This window comes from Amphiprion ocellaris, chromosome 24 (genome assembly GCF_022539595.1).
Source record: "Amphiprion ocellaris isolate individual 3 ecotype Okinawa chromosome 24, ASM2253959v1, whole genome shotgun sequence".
In the NCBI taxonomy this organism is placed as follows: domain Eukaryota; kingdom Metazoa; phylum Chordata; class Actinopteri; family Pomacentridae; genus Amphiprion; species Amphiprion ocellaris.
This window is the reverse complement of record NC_072789.1, coordinates 3,043,848-3,068,638: the sequence shown is the minus strand read 5'-3', so window position 1 is coordinate 3,068,638 and position 24,791 is coordinate 3,043,848. Positions and strand designations below refer to the sequence as shown.

At 39.2% G+C, this 24,791-nt stretch overlaps 1 protein-coding gene across 16 annotated transcripts in view; it reads right to left on the bottom strand.

Moving 5' to 3' along the window:
• The window catches only part of LOC111567325 (mitogen-activated protein kinase kinase kinase kinase 4-like), a 50,004-nt gene that overhangs the window by 11,157 nt on the left and 14,056 nt on the right, over positions 1-24,791 (bottom strand). For 6 of the 16 annotated variants that reach the window (XM_055008690.1, XM_035947281.2, XM_055008692.1 and 3 more), the window contains exons 3-20: positions 21,962-22,018; positions 18,956-19,081; positions 18,171-18,281; positions 17,992-18,082; positions 15,595-15,725; positions 15,436-15,490; positions 15,274-15,352; positions 13,772-13,947; positions 13,592-13,664; positions 12,669-12,879; positions 12,412-12,573; positions 11,765-11,851; positions 9,827-10,258; positions 8,737-8,886; positions 6,056-6,328; positions 4,974-5,074; positions 3,124-3,263; positions 2,833-2,927 (exon numbers count right to left, since the gene is read on the bottom strand). In XM_055008690.1, coding sequence (XP_054864665.1) covers positions 2,833-2,927; positions 3,124-3,263; positions 4,974-5,074; positions 6,056-6,328; positions 8,737-8,886; positions 9,827-10,258; positions 11,765-11,851; positions 12,412-12,573; positions 12,669-12,879; positions 13,592-13,664; positions 13,772-13,947; positions 15,274-15,352; positions 15,436-15,490; positions 15,595-15,725; positions 17,992-18,082; positions 18,171-18,281; positions 18,956-19,081; positions 21,962-22,018 — 2,550 coding nt within the window. The remainder of the gene's footprint in view (positions 1-2,832; positions 2,928-3,123; positions 3,264-4,973; positions 5,075-6,055; positions 6,329-8,736; positions 8,887-9,826; positions 10,259-11,764; positions 11,852-12,411; positions 12,574-12,668; positions 12,880-13,591; positions 13,665-13,771; positions 13,948-15,273; positions 15,353-15,435; positions 15,491-15,594; positions 15,726-17,991; positions 18,083-18,170; positions 18,282-18,955; positions 19,082-21,961; positions 22,019-24,791) is intronic. The other 10 variants (XM_035947293.2, XM_035947290.2, XM_035947296.2 and 7 more) reach the window with 6 other exon arrangements.

Sequence of the window (24,791 nt, the reverse complement as noted above, 5' to 3'; positions counted from 1 at the left end):
GAGTCGCACATGTCTGGACTGATGTTAAGAAAGGTGCAAACTGGGTGCTTTTCTTTTCATACAGAGCAAATCAAAATGCTACCAACAGCGTGAGCCACATTACAAAGTGAATCACTGCAAAATGGGCTATTCTAGACCAGGGGTGTCAAACATGCGGCCCGCGGGCCAAAACCGGCCCTCCAGAGGGTCCAATCTGGCCCACAGGATGACTCTGTAAAGTGTAAAAATTACAGAGAAGACATTACCTGCAGGTTTTAAATTTGTAAAATTATAAATTTAAAATAATTTCTAGACCATGACAAGTTGTTTTGATCATGAAGTAAAATACTAGATTGTACATTGTTGTCATTTTGTGTCTCATTTTGGTAATATTTTGTATTCTTTTTGTTGTTTTTTTGTCATTTTTGTCGTTTTGTTTCCTTTTTGTCTCGCTTGTGTTTTTTGTCTTACTTTTGTCATTTTGTGTTTTGCTTTATTTGATGTTTTGTACATCATTCGTGTCGTTTTGCGTTTTTTTGACTCCCTTGTGTTGTTTGTCTACTTTTTTGTTTTTTCGATTCTCGCTTTTGTCATTTGTGGTCTCGTTTGTCCATTTTTTTGTCATTTTGTAACTTTATGTCTCTTTTTTGTTTTGTTTCATGTCGTTTGTCTCATTTTTTGTCATTTTGTGTCTTATTTTTGTCATATTTTGTCTTGTTTTTGTTATCTTTTGTCTTTTTTTGTCTGATTTTTGTCGTTTTGTTCATAAGGTAAAATACTACATAGTTCAGTTCCAGGTACCTGTGACTAAATGTTTTGCGCTTTTGTAGAAACTCTCATCTGGAAGTTGTAATGTGTAAATGAAATTTACTTTATTTTTTTTAAAAACAAATTTCAAGTTGTTCATGATGTTTTGTAAAAAGGCAATTCCTTAAATGTGAACATTTTTAGAATGTACTTTTTTGTACTAAAACAAAGGAAACATTTGGAGTGGGTTATTTATAGGTTATTATGCTGTGATTTTAGTGGTGATCAAATTGGGCTGAATGTGGAACCTGAACTAAAAGGAGTTTGACACCCCTGATTTAGACGATCTGAAAGTAGTCTGAAAGCAATCCCTCCTAACTTTATACACATCTTCAGGTCTTTTCTTGCTTTCTGTATTTACAGGCTCAAATCTCTGGGTAGAAACTTGTGCTTACTGGGTTGCTGTCTTGTTTATTTTTAGCCCTGGAGACGCTTTCCCTATAGTCGAACAACTTGGCCCTGGGTTGAAGCAAGAAAGACGCCAATTTGAAACCTTATTAATTCTAAGCTCTGCGACGTAGTGAGCCAAGTGGAATATTGTTTGGAAAATCAAGTACCGTATTTCCTCAAATAGCGGTGGGAGCCTTTCTTAACCTCAACCGTAGACTTTCTAAAATTAATCATGTTTCAGTCTGAGGATTTGCTTAACCCTCTGAACCCTAAAGGCATGCTGTCTTTACAAAACCACCATTATCACACCATATATCAGGGTGGAAGAAACAGAGAGAATCATTGAATTTCATACTTTCTGATGGTCCTTAAACTACTCATCACGGCATGTCTTGAAAATTAACCCAATCTACAGTTAAAGAACAATATTTCTGCAAAATCAATTGTGCTATAAATACATTGTTTGATTAACTAGAATCTGTAAAACTCCAAAAATTCTGTGGTTCTCTGCACAGCTGAGGAAGCCATTAATGACTCGGCTGCAGCCAACTTTTATAAACAAACATTCAGGTAATTTTTGGCCGAGCTAGGCTGAACTGCAGGATGTGTTTACACAGAGGAGAGAGAAGAAATATGGAAGCAAATTTACAACTGTAAGTGACAAAATATCAACAAAGTCACCATTTTTAAGTATTGGTAACACCTATGACGTGTTGATTACAAAGAATAAATACTCAAAGAAATTAAACTGTTATTTTGTGATTTATTAGTGCACAAAAGACGTGTTTGACGTCTCTTTATTTCTAGGTTTTTGTGCACTGTTTCAATAGAGGTGCAAGACTGTATAGCAACAAAAAATAAGCCTACATTGAGTAGAAATGTGAATCCCTGGTGTTCCAGTGGACAGAAATCCTTCATTTCTTAACAATGCTTCTATTGTGAAACATTTGCAAGAACAGACTTGTATTTGTTTGGATCAACCACACCTCTAGCCATTATTAGACCCCAGCTTTTAATTGACTCCCCACATTTGAGGAAACACAACAATCAGTCCACAAGTTAATGATTTTTAGTTAAATAAATATTCTTGTTGATTTGTGAGGTCAGTGACAAGCCACAAAGGGAGGAGGGATGCTTCCCCTGACATGCTCGACAAAACAAATAGGCCAGCAGCAGAGCCAGGTGAGATAAGGAGCCATTCTGACAGGAACAAGGAAACAGGAGGAGTGTGTTTGCATTCAAATGTGGTCGCATTCAAATCCAGGAAGCTGCGGCAGACGGTTAACCCTTCTCATGGCTTTTTGCTGATGGCAAGCAGAAAGGACTGTGCAGGCATGAGGGGAGACGCCAGCAGAAGGCAGTCACATCACAGGCAGAAGGTAAATCCCACAAAGGAGCAAAACTTGTTTTATCACAAACCTTTATCTTATAATGTAATGAGACGGGCAATGGTGCAAGCATAGCAGAGGTGTGATCATGTAATTTCATTTAAGAGGCTTACCACATCACCCTAAAGCCCAACAATCAGGAGCATTGGATTCACATGAAGTGTCACACACCAGGTGGTTATTAGAGTAGTAGAAAATAGAGAGAAACAGTTTTCACCCATTCGTTATCACACAAGTTGAACCTGCACTTGAGGAACGGTGGACTTACGGCCGGTCGAGTAGGTCTAGCGACGTTCTTTTCGTCTTGTTTTTTGGAAACGTTCTCAGGCCGCTGGAGAGGAGATCCCTCAGATTTAGAAGAGGCTTTGCGGAAATAAAAGGAAACAGCATTAGTGAGGAGGGCAGGCCTCTCCAAGGATCTCTAAGTACCCGTATAAGAACAGCACAAAACTTAACAGAGCATGAGCTGACAGCATTTGACTTGTAGAGTTATGGTAATAAGCATCATGCGCTAATGAGCGGGGAGGAAGAGTTAGTGAAATGTGGCCGAGTGCAGTACCAGGGGACTCACAGCGTGGCCTGAAGCGGTCCCCTGGACTGGCCTGGGAGCTGGAGTTGGAGGAGCCGGAGGAGCTGCCGCTGCCCGGACGAGACTGAAGCTTCTCCACTCGATCCCACAGGGGGCGCTGCTCCACGTTACTGCCGGGAAGAAGAGCAGCAGAGACAAGCATCAGTAGGGTTGAACCCTCCTGTCGTCCTTCAGGTCAAAATTGACCCGTTTTACAGTTTGAAAATGTGGGGAAAAAAAACATATTTTCACAGTGAAACTTCTGATGTCCACATTTTCGGGAAATCTCTGAACATTTTTTGGTGGAAAAAAAGAAATGTTAAAAATGTTTCTTAAGAACATTGACATAAAAATCAACCAAAATCCAGCAAATTTCGCTTGATTTTGGTTGATTTTTCTGTGAATGTTCGTAAAGAAAATATTAGAACTTTTACTGATATATATGGAATCGCTTTAGATATTTTTAGAATTTTTTTGGAAGATTTTTACTCATTTTCTAAAAATATTTACCAGAATTTTCTTGCCAAATTTGGGGGATTTTTTTTAAAATAAAACTTTTACGAGAAACTTTTAAGGAATTATTGGAATTTTTTTCCTGAAGGTTTTGCAAATTTTCAGAAATTTGGGGAATTTTTTTAAGGGAATTTTTGGATTTTTTCAGACAAGGAAACAATTTTTTTTTGTGCCCATAAATGAAGATAACAGGAGGGTTAATACATTTTTGTGCCTTTGAATCCACACAAAACTCATGCAATCACTACATAAACCACAGAAAATAAAATGATTCTTTCAAAAGCTTTGTGATGAAAATTCTTCCGTGGAGTCCTTATTTCTCCAAATTAATACTCGGAGTCATCTCTCAAGTCAAAGCAATGTTTTACTTGCACAAGGAATCACATGAACAGAAAACAGTCTGGGCAGGTGACTGATAATATGTGAAAACAGTTTAGCTTTAATACAAGCACAGAAACAAGTCGCAGTGCTGATATCAGTTTCTGAGCAACCAGCTGCTTGCAAAACCACATCGGGTTGTATGAGTTGACAATTATACAGTAGTTTGAATTCATAAAGAGCGTTTAATAATAACATTATTCTAATTTTATAACTCTACTACAAAGAAGGCATCATTTTGTCTGTTACATATCCACGTGTGCTGCAATTTTCTGCAAAAAAAGTACAATTTTTTGCAAAAACTGTTTCTCCTTTTAGCACCAGGCTAACAACTTTCTCAGTTTGTGGCACCAGCACATGATATGGCTCAGTTTTATTAATTTTCATGATACAGCATCATATTAATCAACCTCACATGCTGATGAGTCGTCTTCATTTGCACGACCCAATTTTACCATAATGTGAAGACCACCAGCGCCTCACAAATTGAGATCTGCAACATATTTTTATCTAAAATTAGATGAATTTTGTCACCGTCTTTCCTTGGAAAACCTAATATTTGAATGTAGTGAATTTGAGCTCCTCTCTGTCTCTGTTACCACCAGTGCTGAAATTGATGACTAGTTTATTCTCCTCCACTTAGTGATAACTCTTTTAATCGCTTAATCGTGGGGAGGTTCTTAATGTTTCCATGTGATGCATCAGTCTCTGTTAGTTTTTAGTTTCTCACTGTTGTTGTGCAACTTGGAAGGTTGGAGCTTAAGCTGTGTTAACCCGCTGGCAAGTTTAGAGTTGTCTGCACTGGACGGCCAAACTTCCCTAAGAGAACAGACACAGTCGCGAAGCCCTGTCTTAGTGGGTTTATGTTTTGTACCAACTCAGCGTTCATGGATTTTAGCAGTTTTACATCCACGACGACACAGAAACACCTCACGAGCCTCTTCACTCACCCGCCAGCGTTCCTCTGTCCACCCTGGTTGCCAGGTTGTGACGGCAGGGGAGACTCTCGGCGTGACAGAACGGGAGATCTGGATGTTGTCCTCACCGGTACCTGGAGGAGACACATTCTAATTGTTATCACGTGTGTGTGTGAGGATGATGCCACTAAACTGAAGCCCAGAAAATAAACATGTTTCTTATAAATATCAAAGAAAAAGGAAAATGGACAGTGGGTCAGCACAGGCTACACCCCATCAGTGCAATCCATATTTCATGTGCAATAATCATATCAAGTCTCTAACAACGAACTGTTTCCGTATTGTATATTGCTCTTATGTTGTATATACTTCAAGGTTTGCTCTTAGGTTGTATATATTTTTAGTGTGATATACAGTCTATTTTCAATGCTGCTATTCAGAGAGTGCCAAACCGATTTTCATTGTTTTCTGTAACAGTGACAATAAAGATCTATTCTATTCTATTCTATCAACAGTGGAAATTATTTTGAGGTGTTAAAAATATTTAAGAGGATAAAATTGCACAGGTTTATGACAAGAAGAAGAAAGAAAGAAAGAAAGAAAGAAAACTCAGATGACTATAAGTGGATAAACCTGACATCTGCACCAAATTTAGCATGAAGCATTTTTTAACCTCCTAGGACCTGATGTGCACATATGTGGACATCTTTAATTTTTCCCCACAAAGAGCGGACTGTTCATAATAATAGTAATAATAATAAAAACAATCTTAATAATTGTAATAATAAAAATACCAACAACGATAATAATAATAACAATATAAATATAATAATCAGATATCAGAGATTATCCGACTATTATATTTATTGGTTTCTCCTTACCCAACTACTAAAAAATGCAAAGTTTCCCTCATGGTAGTTGAAATGTATGCATTAACAACACAGCAAGACATGCACACACACACACACACACACACACCCCTACACACACCTACAAACACACACCTACACACACACACACACACACACACACACACAGCCTAGGTGAGTGACTTGAGAGGAGGTGAGTGACGGAGGAGAGGGTCGAGGACGGGGGCGGAGAAGGTCGGCCCTTACCTTGGGAGGGACCTCCTCGCCGCCGCTCTGGCCCTGAGGAGGGTGGTGGCGGAGGGGAGGTTGGGGTTGGGGGTCAGTGCGTGCGGGCGATGGGTGGTGGTGGTGGTGATGGTGGGGGTCCTGGGAGCGCAGGTGTAGTTGTGCAAAGCTAGAGGTGACGCCGCCGCCGGACTCGCTGAAGGACTGGGAGCGAGCGACCACGGGCGGAGGAGGAGGAGGAGAGGGGGCGGCGCTGTTGCTGCTCTTTAGAGCAGCCAGGTGGGACCACTGGACCTTATAGGGGGGGAGGAGGGGAGGGAGGGGAGGTGAAACAAGCAGACAACACAGTGAGACATGAGGGAAGATGCGTGTGGCTTTTCACATACATGTGCTCAGGTAAATACACATGCATACAGTAGACAAAGAACAACACAGAACAATGACAGGTTCCACTCACATTCACTGTCTGGGCTTTGCAGAAAGGAGCAGTCCTACTTACACTACATCACTACATCATACTCACTTCTTTGTGGTGAGTAGGAAGTTTCGTTTTTTGTAAGGATTGAATAAACAATATGTAACGTGGTCATTTGCGAGCTTTAGTATGCAGATATTTTCGAAGAACCTGAGGTTCAGAGATCTCACAACACTCTCTATCCCAAGGTTCACACTGTCTTTGGCCGGAATTCCTTTCACTTTGCAGCAGCAATCGATTGGAATTCCCTCTAAGAATCTCTGAAACTGTCATCTCTTCCATCACTATACATATTTAAGCAGAAGCTGCAGCAGACTCTAGCAGACCACTGCACATGCTGACTGTTTCTGAATGAATTGCTAGCATTAATCTAGGTTGTTTTTAATGTTTAAACACTTGTGTGTCCTTTTTTGTAAACACTACTGCTCAAAAGTTTAGAAATGTAATTATTTTTTAAAGAAAAGCAGTTTTTTTCAAAGAAGATAACATGAAATGAATGATAAATCCAGTGTAGACATAGTTAATGTGGTAAATGACTATTGTAGCTGGAAATGTTTCATGGAATATCTCCATAGGGGTACAGAGGAACATTTCCAGCAACCATCACTCCTGTGTTCTAATGCTACATTGTGTTAGCTAATGGTGTTGAAAGGCTCATTGATGATTAGAAAACCCTTGTGCAGTTATGTTAGCACATGGAGAAAAGTGGGAGTTTTCATAGAAAACAACAAACATCATACTTATGTATGGCAAACAGGAAGTTTCAGTTTGTAGTCATTTGTGAGCTTTACTATGCAGATTTTTTGCGCTGCTTCCCCCAGTTCAGGTCTAACAAGTGCTGACAGCTGCTCAATATTCAAAACAAAGGTTCAAACAGACTCCTGCACACTGTCTAACGTGGAAAAACACATTTACTGAGGACATTTCACTCGACTTTCTTCAAGTGAATGCCATTTCCTATTCATGATGGCTTCTTGAGTTTACAAGTTACATTTGAAAGTGGTAGTAAAAAATGCCTACTATTTCTTTTACATGACTATTGGATGTGTCTTCAGGCAACTAAAAAGGAATTATAAAAATAGTTAATTTAACTGTGCCAAATGGTTTTTAAAAACTATATAAATCATAGTATTCGAGTGACAAGAAAAGTTGATTTTATGTTCTTTATGGGATGATTTGGCTTGGATTCCTAGTGTGTGGTCTCAGAGAAAACACCATGAAAGTGTTCAGTATTCGAGTAAAACTGCAACACATCTATGAACTTTTGCATCCAAACAGGATTTTTATGCACAAGTAAATAAAACAACGACTGAAAAATATCAGGAAAATGTGTCAAAACTCAGCAGTGTAAAGTCTGGACAGAACTCACTAATCTACAACATCAGGAGTCAATCACATTGTTTCAGTAGTAAGTCAGTTTAATAAAAAAAAAAAAGGTTCACCCAGACACACTATTTTTCTTTTAAATACTTTCACCTTCTCCTTTTGGAAGTGATTTGTGATTCAAGTGTGAGAGTTTAGCTGACACTAGAGCAGTCCTACATCAGATTAATATGGCTGAAAGAATTCACAATATTTTTGCAATATTAAATAAATAAATACAACATTGAAAAAAAAATTGTAATAATGCTTTTCTGATGCAGGTAGATGTGTAAATAACAAACTGAGGCGTAATATTATTGAAATTGCACTTAATTTTCTTCAGAAACTTCAGGTTGTTCATGTTGTTTTGTAAAAGATCATTCAATAATTGTGAACATTTTCAGAATTCAACTTTTTTGCACTAAAACAAATGGGAAAAAATTTAATTTTATAGATTATTATGCTGTGATTTTACCACTTGAGATCAAATTGGGCTGAATGTGACGCCTCATCTACAATGACCCCTGATTCAGAGCGTCTGACTTTGGTGTTTTTACCAGTTTCTGGTTGGTGGCATCAAGCTTTATGGTATAATACTGCTGCCTATTATGTTAGAATCTCAACATGATGGATTATTTACAATATCATGGGTATTATTAACATATCAACATGTAATTGTTGGAAATATCACAGCAATACCCCTCAGTGACACATCCCATATAAATGGGCTAAAAGCTCACATACTTTACTGGCCTTTAAACCAAAAACTAACCCGACTGTTTGAGAAAATCCAGCAGTGAGGGAGGAAGACATAGTGACAGGAGGAAAGAGGAAAAGTCTGGGTGGAGCAGGAGGAGGAAGTTACCTGGGGCTCCATGGGCCGGTGCATGGCGGAGGCCTCGGAGGAGCTGCCGTTGGAGAACGGTTCAGAGGATCGGGGAGGCAGAGGGGGCTGCTTGGGAGGAGGGGCGATCTGAGGGGAGCCCTGAATGTTCTTACGGTAGCGCTCGTCGGCCTGGGATGGGGGAATCGTCAAGGACAGAGACGGGATGAGGGACAGGAAATACTTCAATGTGTAGAAAATCAAGAAGATGGAAATCACGATGGAAAGTGCAGGACAAAAATGCACTGATCTTGACACTGACAAGCTGTTTTCTGGTTTCCATCTTCTTGTATTTTCTAATATTAGCAATCCTTTGCTGCTACACAGAAACCTTCATATCTAACTGACAACAATCAACAGTAAAGACCGCTTTTAACAGTCGTATTAAACATGCTTGAAGCCCATTCAAGGCAGCCGTACAGACACAGATACATGTGGACAGACGGAGGTGGTGGTTCCACAAAAACACGACCTAGAAGTTATAACATCAGCGGAGGGAAAGATGGCTGTTAATGACACGTTGGGAGATGCTGCTTTGGTTCCCTGCAGGTTAGTTTGGGCCTCAGTCATCCACATGCAACGGCCCAGTCCACACAGTCACTGGAGAATATCTGAGGTGACCATCCAAGATCAAGAGAAACCCCTAACACTTTCTGTTCTTTAGTGATTTAAGGAGAAAAAAACTAACAGAAAAGGATGGCATTTTTTTTTCTGATTCCAATAACTGTAGAAATACAGCTGAAAAAGTATGGCAAATACTCTTTTTCTTATTCACTAAAATTCAGATGAACACATCTCAAACATCCTAATGGTTTTAGTAGTCAAGGAGACCAGCAACAGTGCAAGTGAGAGCAAGTGCCAAGAGAGAGAGGAGGAGAACAGCTGTTTTATTCAGGGCATAAAAAGGCTGGTCGCGAGCCCGTGGTTTCTCCATTCTCCGCCGTACCCCCCACTCATTTCATTCAAAAGACGACCGGCTGAGAGGCTCTGCATCGCGACAAATTAGAGGCTGCGTGAAGACAAGCAAGAAGAAGCTGGAAAGAGCAGGCGGCGGGGCAGACAGGAGGTTCACCTCTCTGATAGGCTGAGGAGGATGACTGACAGGCTCGCTGGGCCTGTCGGGTTCCAAACCTTCTGCCTGGGGAGGGGTACAGTCAGTGGGGGTTTCAGTCAGAGGGGGGCTGGGGGAGTTAGAGGGCCGGCTGGGGCAGGTCTCATCAGTCTCGTCTGAGGGGACGGTCTGGGCTCTGGGGGACTCGCCTCTCGCTGCACAAACGGCGGCAGCGTGGAGGACCTGAGCTTGAGGGGTGGTGGTGAGGGCTCTGTCGGGGGGCAGAGTGGAGGTCTGTGGAGGTTTGCTATGGTCTGAGGGGGGTTTGGTCTTGTCGCCAGGCTGCTGTTTGGACTCGTGCTGCAGCGACAGCAGGTAGGCCTGCTCTTGCTGCAGGCGCTTATGGAGTCGCTCGGCTTTGCGCTGCTCCTCGAGCTCCCGCCACTTGAACTCCTGTCGCAGAGTGTAGGACGGTGAGGAGAGAGGGGAGAGCTACCAGGTCCGACCAGTAGACTTAGCCTGACAAACAGTCTGTTCCACAGCGTTACAGAAAAACACTTCAACTTGTGCTATGCAATGTGTAAAGACTAGGGATGTCCGATATTGGCTTTGTCGTCGATATCGTCCAACTCTCAATTTCCAATTCCAGTATCAACCATACCGATATATGTGGACAATTTAACTAATTTTAGGTAACATCACATATCTCCTGTCGTGGAATTCACACATCATGCCTAATTTTATTGTGATGCCCCATTGGATACATTCTCAAATGCAGCAAGGCTTTCAAATGTAAACATTGTCTGTGCAAAATAAGAAAACTATTTCAACTTCAGTTATGGAAAAAATCCCGTATTTATGTCTCTCTCTTTTTTTTTTTTAAATTGTCTCAAACAACAGTTCACACTCTCCCTCCCTCCATCAGTTCGGTAAATGCTGGCAAAATCCAGGTATTACTTTATCGGTTTTCATGATAGGCAAAAAACCAATAACAATATTGACATTTTTGCCAATATTGGGCTGATATTATCGGACATCCCAAGCAAAGATAAGGCATTTTCAAGCTTCATCATAGGGATAATGAAATTTACAGAACATACAGAACAAATCTATTAAAAGATAGAAATTATTCTGCACACAGATTGTTAAAACTTGGAATCCCTCATCATCATAATTACTGATTTGCCAAAAAATACAAAAACCCCCTGTAAAATATGTTGGATGAGTGGAAGGTAATGCAATGGAACAACACAACATTTCAAGTGAGTCAACGGTTTCACGATCTGAATATAACTCAAAGGAAGAAATACACCGATTAAAAAAAACAAAAAATTGTCGTGGAACATTTCCTGTTGACTTCCATGGTCTTCATGTCTGTCAAAATCTGAACAATTCAGATAATATCCGAGGAACTTTCTCAATGCCTGAGGAACTCTTCAAGGATGTTATTCAGACTCAACAATGTCAATAGAACTCAAACAGTGCATCTGGAAAGTATTCATATCACTTCTCATACTCATTATTTCGTGTGTTTGAGTTTACTTCAGATCCTTGGACAAGGACTTCTTCAAGATCTCATCATTTTTTTTGGTTTCATTTCTTGCTTTTTGAGGCCAAATGACTGAATTTAGCTGCAGATGTTCCAGTAACTATTACTGTTAATATGGAAACAGGATGCACCTGAGCTCAATTTTAAGTTCCATAGCAAACAGTGTGAATATTTATGTACATGAGATATTTGAGTATTTGGTTTTAAATTAATTTGCTAAATTGTCCTAAAATCTTTTTTCACTTTGTCAGAATTTTGAGGAAAAAACATAATCAACAAAAGGTGGAAAAAGTGAAGCGTTATGAATACTTTGTATACCCAAAGTAAAGGCAAACGTGTCATCCTGAACAACCTGTTCATAACTTAAACCTACACTAACATACTGAGGAGGTTAAATGTGTGTGACTGACCAGCAGCATGGCCTGTTCACGGAGCAGCTGCTCCTGCAGCATCTCCAGGTGTCGCTGCTCCTCCTCCAGCTGACGTCGGATGTACTCCTGTGAAACCATTAAGATGGGATTAGAAATTCACTGTTCACTTTTATGTCTTGTATTAGAGTGCTCCCCTCCAGAAGTTTCTACTCTTGCTACACAAAAACATTCTGAATGCTCATACTTGCATAATGTAGGTGTTCTGCTGATTTTGTGTCTTCTTAATTGACTGAATAGTATAAAAAATATGCATACCTGTCAGTAATAAAGTAGCAAAATTCTAATTATAATCATTAGAATTGCTTAAACATTTCATACACTTCTTAATACTGTTTTGTTTAACCACCTGAACCCCAAAAACTCCTCTTTAGGTTTTAAAAATATTATCATAGCAGCAAACTGTAAAAATCCAAATAGTAGCCGGATTTCCAATTATCTGAAAACCCTTGAACTAATCATGTGACTCTTGGTTTCGTAGAGGAAAACAACCAAATCTTAGCTTAAAATTGTAATATTCCATCAAAATCACTTTACGTGTCTTAATTAAAAATTGTGACTAGATTCTGTAGAAAACTAAACATTTAATACGTTGGAAACTTTGAATGTAAAATGATTCACAAACTGACCTGCTCACGATCGTTCCTTCTCTTCTCGTCTTCAGCCCGCCGGCGTTCCTCCTCTTCTTTGCGTCTACGATCCATCTCCTCGATGCGTCTCTTGTCCTCCTGCTCGCGGCGTCGCTGCTCGCGTTCCTGTTGCCTCCTCAGCTCGCGTTCACGTCGCTGTTGCTAAAGGTGCAGAGCATCGAGAAGAGTTTCCTGACACCCAACTTTCTCTCACTATCTGATTACTCTCCGAGAGCTGAAAAATAAAACGATCCTACCTCCTCCAGCCGCCTCCTCTGCTCCTTCTGCTGCTCGATTCGTTTCTGCCTCTCGGCCAGCAGCTGTCTCTTGTACTCCTCCTGCTCTCGGAGCTGCTGCTCCTGGAGGAGCTGCTGGTGACGGAGAGCCTCCGATCGCTCCTTGTTCTCCTGCTGCAGGCGGATGAAGTCGCGGCGCAGAGTCGACTCACCGGGCACGTTGACGATGGAGCTGGAGGTTTGGTGAAATATGAACAGAATATTAGAGTTGCTTTTGAAAAGATTAGGACCCAAATAAAAATTAGGAGCAAAACGATAAATAAACAAACAAAAAAATAACATTATATAATTATTTGTATATAAATTATATATATAGTATAGAAAAAAATTGCAAAAGCAAAAAATAAATTAAAAAATTTTATTTTTATATATATATATATATATATATATATATATATATATATAAAAAAAAAACCCAAATATAGAAAAAAAATTGAAAAAACTACATTTATACACACAATATAGAAAAAATAAAATAAAACATAATATAGCTAAAGATAGAAAACAATGAGAAAAAAATGTAAAAATATATTATATATATATATTTATATACTCGTTTTGTTTCTCGCTTTTGTCTTTGTTTCTTTTTTGTTTCACTTGCTGTCTCACTTTTGTCATTTTGTGTTTTGCTTTATTCATTGTTTTCTGTATCGTTCTTTGTGTTTGTTTCACGCTGTGTTTGTCCATTTTTTTGTCGCTTTGAAACTTTTATGTCTAATTTTTGGTCACTTTTTGTTTTTTTTTAACATTTTTGTGTGTGTGTGTGTGTATATATATATTAGAAAATAATATTAAAATGAAAAATGTGTTGTTGTATTCTTGCAACAGTGGGTTTTAAAGGGTTCGTCAGGCTTTTAGGAAGTCCTGCGCGTCTCAGAGCTTACCTGGGTTCTCCCTCCTGCTCTGGGGGATCCTCTTCCTCCTCCTCACTGCCGCTGTACTCGTACTCCGTCTCATCTGTATAGAAAAAGAAAACCCTCAGAATTAGTCATAGCAACATGAAAGTATAGATTTACTTTACTTTTTCAGGAGCAAGTAGGTGGCGAGTACAAACATAGACGCACCTTTCTCGCCCCTCTTCTTCTTGGTCCGGTCAATGTGGTCTTTGAGCTGTATCCGGACCTGCCTCTCGTTGGGCTGGTCTCGGATGAAGGGATGCTTCAGCAGCTGCTCCGTCGGCGGGCGCTGCGTGTAGTTCTTCACCAGACAGCCTTCGATGAAACTGAAAAACTTTTTGGACCTGTGGTGAGGAGAGAGCAAATTACACAAAGAGGCTTCAGCCATGTGAGGATGGGGATCCAGGGATCCTAAGTAGAACGGATGTTTCTGTAAACAAGATCTGACTCCAAATTAGCCACTCGGTGCTTCATGTCTCCGAAACACTCTCCAGAATAACAACAGCCTCTGGTGTCTCTGGATAAAGTGAGATTGATGCACACGGACAGGCAGGATTGAACCTTTCATCGCATATATACCATGAAAACTCTGAAATACAGGACAAACTAAAACAAAATAATGACCACTTCTATACCTGCTGCCACTAAAAGCTACATTCCTGACTGATATGGCAGCAAAACAACCCGATATGTTATGCAAATCTGTTTAGATAACACTGCAATTTCTGTTTTGAGAGAAGTTTAAAAGAAGAGCTAATTCATCCGAGCCCTGCAGCCGAGGCAGATGAGGTTTGACTTTTTTCTGCAGTGCAGTCCAGAGCAGCGATGCAGTTTTTGTGCCAGGAGAGGCAGAGTCTGCCAGAGCAGGTGTAGCACAGATGTTCAGCTCAGCAGCAAAGCAGAGGACGCTCTTAGATTTAAGTCTCTGTAGCTGCTTGGTCTGAGGTCCGAGATAAAATCTAAATGCGTGGGAGTACACATAAAAAAGTAGGAAATCTGCACATAAAATGTCACAGATTGGCATAATCTATCAGGGCTTTTGTCCAAAATAACTGGCCGGGGAAACAACTGTATAAAATGAGGTACAATGTGTGTAAAATGGTTGAAATGTTTCCACACTGACTCTGAATTGTTAAAAATGACTAAAAACATTTGTCCAAATTGACCTGATTTTTTTTTAAAACACTTGAAATTTGTTCTGAATGAGTCAAACCCTAAATTTTATGATAGAAAATGAAACCACAGTGAATATATAGTCCTGACAGTGAAGAACAGAGAAGATAGCGTGACAACGAAGTGTTACTTTTTAATCTGACCTCAGAGATAACACTCCACTGTCCTATTCTGCACAAAATTACCAGATTTTTTTCTTTAAGTCTTAAATTTTATGATAGAAAATGAAACCATAGTGAATGTATAGTCCTGACACTGAAGAGCAGAGGAGAGAGCGGGGCGACGAAATGTTACTTTTTTAATTTGACATCACAGACGATACTCTACTGTTCTATTTTGCACGAAATTACCACAAAAACACACAAAACAACCACAAAGGCACACAAAAAGTAAATAAGATTCAAGCAAAATGACTTGTGGAGCAACAAAATGAGCACAAAGAGGTAAAAATCTACCACAAAAAGAGAGGAAATGTGGGATAAAAGGATTGCACCCACCATTTTTTAGATTTGAGCCTAGGTGGAGGGTTTCTCGGAATGAGGAAGAGGGCACGCATGGGGTGCATGTCACAAAGTGCTGGGGGAAAAAAAACATACAATATCATGAAGGATTCAAGACGCAGAATCAGAAAACAAAAAAAGATGAAAAGTTGCACTCACGTGGTGCTCCTTCAGCCATTTCAATCGCTGTGATACCACAAGACCACAAATCACTCTGCAAGAGAAGAACACACATGCTCAGACACATCGCAGGTAAAATGCACCTGCTTTATATAATTACAGCATGCAGAGGTTTGAATGCTTCTGTGGAAGTCTTACTCTGTAATCATAAGTAGCATCCGGGTTCTCGTCACAAGCGATGACCTCGGGGGCCATCCAGTAAGGAGTCCCGATGAAGGTGTTCCTCCGACCCACCGTCCGGTCCAGCTGAGCGCTCACACCAAAGTCCACTGAACAGGTAAAACAGGTGAGTGTTCATATGAAACAGGGGGCTAAAAATGTGCACATGCCAAGGCTACATCATAATTCATCATTTCTATGGCAGTGGGCGCTATCAGAGTTGAGTTTTGTTCTCAAAAATGTCAAAAGAAGAGGAAGAGGAAAGCCATCTATCATTGAAAATTAAGCTTGAAGCTGCAGAAGCACTATGCTCGCTCGCCAGTGCATTCTGCAATATTTTAGATCAGATTAAAATTGACTGGTTTGTTTAGTAGCAGCAGTCACGCTGGGAGAGGTTTTGAATTTCTGTCAGAACTTTGACAACATCTGAGCTTCAAAGAGAATCCAAATGTGAGGACAGTTGTGGGGTTGCCCACTAATTAGATGTGTTGTGATAAGATAGCTTCCTCTAAAGCTGAATTTAGATTTTGGCTGATTTACTCACAAATATATTGAATTTTCAGGGACTTGTTGATGACTTTAATCAGAGCTGAATCAATCAACTGATTACTTGGTTACCTGTCAACTATTGTATTAATCTAATAAGTGGTTTGAGTAATTTTTAAAGAAAAGAATGTTAAAATTCTCTGATTCTACTTCCTGAAATGTGAATATTGTGTTTTAGCTCAGTCAGAGTGTAAAAAATATGATGTGTTATGACTAGATTGTTAAGTAGTTTTCTCTAAGGCTTAAAATAGATGCTGGCTTATTTAGTCGCCAATATATAGAACATGCACTACCATTATAAAGTTTGGGGTCACCCAGACAATTCCATGTTTTCCATGAAAACTCCCACTTTTCTCCATGTGCTAACATAACTGCACAAGGGTTTTCTAATCATCAATAAGCCTTTCAACACCATTAGCTAACACAATGTAGCATTAGAACACAGGAGTGAATGTTGCTGGAAATGTTCCTCTGTGCCCATTTTAGTGTCTTTAGATTTTACATTAATTGCTTATTAACCCTGTTACTTTCTTGTTGTCAAATTTTTTGTGAGTACTGTAGGTCCTCGATTTATGATGTCTTCAACTTACGGCGTTTTTTCGTTACGTTGGAACTGGTTCAGTGGAACTAGTTGGCGAGTGGAGTGGATGAATACTGTATGTACAGTAGTCACACGGTGCCATAAGGCGGCTTTGTTTACATTTGCCGCCACATTGGATGATGCTACATTCGCTAACTTCATTATGGCTCTCAAGCATAAGTCAGACTTACAGTTTATATTTTCGCCAGTATTTTCCTACTGAGTTGTGTTTCAGTGTGAGCTAATGACTGTTTTTGTTACTGTGGTTGTACAAATATGTAAACTGATCAATATCGTGACACACACATAGGGGTTTTGTTTACATTTTCACTGGAGTTCCGACTTCAGGTGAAAATCGACTTACGTCACACTGAAGGAACGGAACGCCGACGCAAGTCGAGGACCTCCTGTACTGTAAGTTTCAGTTACTAAGACAAATTCCTTGTGTGTGCGAGCTCACTTGGCAATAAAGTTTTTTCTGATTTTCTGATTCAGTAATTGAGGTTAATGAATCACTATCAGCCTCATGCTTGTTTGTTAACCCACCAATAATTGATTATATTTCCATTTCAGTTCATGTAAGGCAGTTCTATTTGCACAGCAACCTTCAAGACGAGATCATTTAAGGGAAATATCAGCATCCCTTACGGATCGATGAAATGTAAAAGACATTCTTTAACTCACATTAATATTTTAACTTATGATTTACATGCTGTGCATATGTCTAAACTTTCGTATTTTTTTTCTAACTTATATACTATGTATATGGTCATACTGATGACTATTAGTGTTGGTGGGTTGTCTGCGTGTTAACATGCTACCATAATAAAAAAAAATTCTGTAAAGGATCAATTAAGTATTAATCTATTCTATCCCTATGTAGATACTCCACTAAAAATTTCCAGCTAGAATTGTCATTTACCACATTAACAATGTCTAGATTGGATTTCTGATTCATTTATTGTTATTTTCATTGAAAAAAAATCTTTTCTTTCAATAATAAGGACCCAAACTTTTGAACAGTAGTATATATTTGGCTTCACTCCCCATGAACTCAATATCTTCAGGTTTTAGAAAAAAACTAAATATTCAAGAATGCCATCAAACATTGATCGATGTCTTTTTTACTTTTTCCTGGCATTTTATAGACCAAACAAGTAATCAAGAAAATAACTAATAGCTCTAGTGTTGCGTAACTTGACGTTCATCTGAGGAAAAGTTTTCAAACCCATAAAAACCGAGTCACTCACCGAGTTTAACTTCAGCGTTCTCGGTTAACAGGACGTTCTGGCCTTTGATGTCGCGGTGGATGACGTGGTGGGCATGTAAGTGAGCCAGACCCTGAGGAAAGCAGGGAGAAAAAAACATGACATGGGTGATAGAGGGGAGGAGAGCGGAGGAGAGGGAGAACAGAAAGAGGAAAGCTCACTCTGAGGATTTCTCTGGAGATGTAGGCGATCCAGTCTTCCTTCAGCTGGTTCCCCTTCGTGTTCTTCACCAGGTCTGTGATGGAACCAGCACCACAGAATTCCATCACCAACTACAAAAACAGAAGGAAATAATCAGAAGAAGAGTCATTAATAAAACACAAGAAGACGACAGAAGTTAGGGGGAAGGAACAATAGGAAATATCACCAAGCTGCTAACCTTCCTGTTGTCCTCCTTTACAGGCACCAAAAAACATTGTTTCCTTGCTTGAAAAAAAATTCCCCAAAAATCTGCAAAAAAATTCCCCAAATTTCTGAAAATCTGCAAAACCTTCAGGAAGAAAATTCCAATAATTCCTTAAAAGTTTCCCTTAAAATATTATTTATAAAAAATCCCCCAAATTTGGCAAGAAAATTCTTCAAAAAATCAGTAAGTCTTCCAAAAAAATCCTAAAAATATCTAAAGTGATTCCATATATATCAGTAAAATTTCTAATATTTTCTTCAAGAACATTCACATAAAAATCTACCAAAATCCAGCAAATTTCACTGGATTTTGGTTGATTTTTTTGTGAATGTTCTTAAGAAACATTTTTAACATTTCTTTTTTTCCATCAAAAAATGTTCAAAGATTTCCCAAAAATGTTGAAAATGTGGACATCAGAAGTTTCACTGTGAAAATATTTTTTTATTTTTTCACATTTCCAAACTTTAAAACGGGTCAATTTTGACCCGCAGGACGACATGAGGGTTAACCTGAATTTCTTGAATGGATTTGAGGATTTACCCATAGTTGGTCGTCGTGTCCCGGGGGGCTCTTCTTAATGAAAGCGCCGTAGTAGGTGGCTATGTTTCTGTGGTGCGAATACTTCTTCAGCATATTGATCTCCAGTTTAATTTCCTCCTCTTCATCCTAGACAGACAAAAAAAAAACCCCAAAAAAACACGCAGACAAATGAAAAACACTCCTTGAACTGGAAAGTCCTTACGATGACATGATGGTGCTGTAAAAATCGTTGCCCTCGAGCATTATTTCACTTCAAATCATTTCACTTCCATAGTGGGGGGTTACAGGAAGTGTCACGCTGATTCACCGCAGCCCAGTCAGGCCTTTTCCACGTCAAGAACTCGGCTGTATCTACTAGCAAATGATTCCTTTGTTTACGGATTAATGATGCATGAGTGAGTCGCATTGGAAGTCAGATTCATTACATCGACAGCTAATCCTCCACAGATATACATTAGCATCCAGCTGAGTAGCTTAAAGGGAGGCTCAGAAACTTGCTTCAAGCTTCTACCTGGAATTACTAGAATTTCAGAAACGACTGAGGGGAATTAGTGCATTTTTAATGTGAAAAACTAAATTAATGAGCAGATGCTGCGTTTAATCCCTGCTGGAGACGACCTTTAGTGCCAATAATAGGAGCGAACCTGTCCACTATCAGAAAAAAGGTCACAACTGGCTGCTGCGTAAACTCCCTGCTTGCTACTTGACATCGATTAACAAAGACACACTAATTGAACACATGCAGAGATCAGCCTGCGAGTGGTTTTCTTTATGTGGTCTCTCCTATAGAAAGTACAGTGGGAGGAGGGGGACACAAAGCCAAGGTGGGGGGTGGCTGTAGAGCATCACCACTGCATCATACAGGGTGGGGGGTTTGCATCTTTACATTAAGGATTGTTTCATTCCTGTAATCACCAGGCTCACAGCATAAAACTGCAGTTAAACACAAACAGAAGTGTGCATTTCACCACAGTGTCTCATATAGCAAAATGGCAGGTGGCTGTTTGTGCAGGCGGCCATACTGCCACTGCATGACTCGTTTGAGTTGACGTAAGCCTTTTTCTGTTGTGTGCACCCCCCTTCTCCTCCTCCTCCCCGCCCTCCAGCCCTCCCTTCCCCATCTACCCCTCTCTGCTGCGCAGCTGTTGGATTATCACACTCCTGACTGCGAAAGCCTCGCTGCCACAAGTCACATGGCGAAGCAAAGACAGATGATCATATGGTGATGTGTGTCCGAAAGAGAGGCAGCACAGAGGATATGGAGGAAAACCATACGTCAACACACATAACCCTGGAAGACCCAAATATGGAAAAAAATGAAAAGGAAAAACTGAAATATAAATCATAATAATATATAAACCAAAATGTAGAAAAAAATGAGGAAAAAAGTAAATAAAATAAACCCAAAAATTCTCTTTCTCTCTATGAAAAAAACATAAACAATAATAATAATAATAATATTTAAACTCAAATCGAGAAGAAAATGGGCAAAAAAGAAAAAAAATTATTTATACAAAACAAAAATAGAAAAAATGGGCAAAAATAAATATAATAAACAAAAAACCAGAAATTCAAATATAGAAAATATTTTTTTCAAAAAACAAAATAAAAAGTATAAATAAAATATATAAATCCAAATATAGAAGAAAATGAGCCAAAAATTAAAATAAAACGAAGAAATATAAATAACAATAATAAGAATATATAAACCCAAATATAGAAGAAAATTTGCAAAAAACAAAAAAGAAAAAAATAGATATATTTAAAACAAATATTGAAAGAAATGACCAAAAAATAAACACACACCTGTTTTAAAATTGTATATATATATATGTGTGTGTGTGTGTGTGTGTGTGTGTGTATATATATATGTAAAACTCAAATACAGAAAAAAAGCAATAAAAAATGAAACTGATGCACTTTTTGCAACAGTGGGTTTTACAGGGTTAAAGGGTTAATTTAAAAATAATACTAGTCTGTATTTTAACTGTGGAAAAATATGGCTATTTGTGAAATTGTTTGGGTTTTTTTTTTTCATTATCTTCTAGCAGTTTTTGGTGCTCTAGCTACTTCAGCATGATCCTTACAGTCAGTGTTTTTGTACTAAATACTGTAAAGCTCAGACCTGAGTGTGCACTTGTTATTTGCATAATCAAACAGGTTTAACCTCAGTGTGCACCTGCTGCTGATGACAAATGATCTCTATTCAGTCTGGAAGGCACACCTAAGTCTTCTGTCACACAGAACAGGAAGCCGTTGGGCAAAACTCTCCCTCTCAAGATAACAAACCAGGCAGCTCTGACTCATCGTGATGGAGGGAAACCGGAGGAGTGGCAGGAGGCAAGTCGGGGCACACGGACTGCATCACCCGCTGTGTTGTCAGGGCAAAAAATAGCAGTAAATGTAAAGGAGCAGCCATGCATGGGGGGGAGATTTAGCTGATTTTAGGCTCGGCTCCCACCTATTGAGGCTGTTAATGATACATATGTTCCTCTTCATTATCACAGATGCGCAGCCTTGATTGTGCACATGTGGTTGTTTGCGTCCTCTTGCTGCTGGATGACGCAATCCACTCAAAAAGCATCCCTTCCCCTGCTGTTTATTATGGGGGGGTCGAGTCATTTTCTCCTCTCTAACCTCAAAACATTCAGACATCAGATCCAGTGGAATGCAGGCAGATTTTTACATTAACCAGACCCAGACTCAAACACATCAAAGTATAATTAGATTTGACCACAGGGCTCGTTTTCAGTCCACATGTTAATATGTATATTATAATAAGAGAAAAAATCAATCAATCCAAATCAAAGTTGCAACATAAAAGACCTGGAATGACTCTAAAAGTACCAACATCTGGTTAAATTATGTTTTTTTACAGTCTGTAAAATGCTAACTAGTGCTGGTTGAGTCAGTTAATGCGGTGTGGCATTGCGGTGCGCCAAATTACGACTTCCAAATGTTTCCTCAGTGACGTCATTGCTGAAACAATATATTGTGGAGACTTACTTCAGTGACATCCATGACCTTGATGGCAGCCAGCTGTCCGGTCTTGACGTGTCGTCCCTGTGAAGAAACAACAGAAGTGAGTGTTCACACTCCAAAATCACTGCGCTAATATATAGCAAGGAGGAGAAATGTTTACGTATCATCTTTAAAATAAAATGGAAGCTTCCCAGAGCCCGAGATGACATCTTCAATCACTCAAAAACCCAGATAATTAACTTATGATCACATAAATCAATCACTGAGCTTTGGTTTTGATTTATTTTTTGATTGCTTTAGCTTCATGCAAAGGTGTCGGTTTGTATTGTACAGTGTGTTTTTTTAGTTTATTTCATGGCTGATACCAAAACAAGTTATTAAAAAATTATATTATTATATTTATTTTGTTATAATCTGGGTTTTTTTGGAGTAAAAACTAAAATCCTGGTGTCAAAATTAAGGACAACAAGGAATTACCTGCAAAACTTTATTGAAATGTCCTTATTTGTGTTTTCCAGACTTTTAAATAAAAGCCAACCTGTCAACATATATCCTTTAGTGTCGATTGGGTGTTACTTGTAGACAGTTTTTGAGTGAGAACCTTCAGAAAAATGTTGAGTATTGGATTGAATAATCTGTTGACCAAGTCATTCAATCAACTAGTCAACTGACAGAAGATCAACCGGCAACTATTTGACACCGGACTAGCAAAAATACCAAATAATTTGCTGGTTTTGGCTTCAAAAATAAGAAGATTTGCTGCTTTTTTCTGTTTTTTATCAATGTAAATATAATATTTATAATATATATGGTCCTATAACAATATATCGGCCACGAGAAACATCGTATCACGATACAGTGATTCTGCAAGACAGACAGTATTTGTGTAATTAAAGGAGAAAGAACACCCCAAAATAGGGGAAACACAGAAATTATCTATTTCAGAATCAGCTTTAATAGCCGAGTACGTACACAACATAACCACCATACTGACAACAATATTCTATTTTAGGACATCAACTTGAGCTCTTGGAAACTGGGTTGGACATTTTTTACGACGATTTCACAGATAATAAATATAGAAAAAAAATGAACAAATTCCCCGATAATTTAAACATTTGACACTTTTAACACCAATTAAAAGCCTGTCATCTACATGAATATTAATCCAGCTGCTGTTTACATGGCAACCAAGTTCTCCTCGGATGTATCCCACAGCCTATGTGAACCGACTATATACAGTGCATACCACAAATGAGCATATGATTCCCAAGCTATAAAGTCCCAACATTCCCAGACTTCTCTGCTCTCCTAACACCCCACTGCCACTCCTTACATAAACAAAGGACCGAAATAGAGGCCTCCCTACATCCCCTCCCTCTGCCAAACCTGAGAGGAGATAAAACGAGGGACGTTTTTGGGAGCTGGCCGACATGGGTATTCCCCTTCTTCTCTGGGGCAACGCTGCAGTGACGCCGTGTTTTTCTGCAGTTTTATTGCAGACACAAATGTCAATACATCATAGCAGTAAACGGCTATCCGCATATGGACGCCCCCCGACATCGTCATCTTAGCCAGTGCATTCCATAGTCAATTGAAACTGTATGGATTATGACAATAAAAGCCACGCAGGCTTAGGGGCCCCTCTTTTTTCACTGGGCAGGGGAGAGGGATGAGAGGGACACGTTACAATAACTTTAATCCTCTCCACTTTGATCCCAGGGGTTTGCCACTGCAAAAACAACACCGGAGCTGACATTATAGCCGTCAGCTGCTCGTGTATGGGCTGCTAGTGCAAAGTGTTGGCTTCACAAATGGAACCGAGGAACTCAGGAGTTCACCTCATCATGCCTCAGGTGCACCATAAGTGTCCTTTAGTGAAAAGTCCATCCGTAATCAGCGCATTTTCTAAGTGAAAAACAGCTGATGTAGTTCTTATTTGTTGGTCATGTTTTCGAGTTGGAATTCTATCTGTGATATCGTCTTGATCTTGAGATGCAAAGTGCCCTGAAATGACAAACAGCCTCTGAACTTAACCTTGCTTTGAAGAATCAAGAAATATTTTCCAAAGAAAAGCAGTAGGGAGCACAGGCTCTAAACAAAGCTTATTAAAGACTGTAGATTGTATTCAAAACAAGAAAAGCACTCTGAAAGCACAGTACTCCACCAAGGCTGCTCAGTCGTATCATTTCCAACGGTTGAAAACCTGATTAGTCTCTTAATGTCTGATGTGTCTGTCAGTCCTAGTCAGAGAGCAATTCTATGTCCATGTCTTCCTCTTCATTCACTCCTTTCATTGATTCACGCCTTCTGCAGATATCTCCATCCAGCGGCAGCTCCCTCAACAACATGGTTAAGTCGGCAACAATGGACAGAGTAAATACACAACAAGAAAAGCACTCAGAGAGCACAGTACTCCTCCAAGGCTGCTCAGTCGTCATATCATTTCTGACGGCTGAAATCTTGAAAATATCCATGGCAGAAATCACGGCATTATAGAATGTGTCCATTTAATATAGATGTACGTGGAAGAACCTGAATCGATTCACAAACGTTCAAATTTCGATTATTTAAATCTGTTAATTAAAGTAATACAGAAAGTCCTAAATAATGTGGAACTAAGAAGCGTGGTACGCTAAAGTGCTAAATGTGACAACCATATCCTTTAAACTGTTCTGAAAAGGATGTGATTAAGGCTTGTTTTCAACCATTCCAGATATTCAACGGAAAACACCGGAATTCATTGTTGAGTTGAGCAAATCTGATTTCGTTTTAGATTTTAGATCACTACTCATTAAAAATTTCTCTTTCTTAAAGAAGGTACTGCTTATCAAACTGTCTCCGGCACACTTTG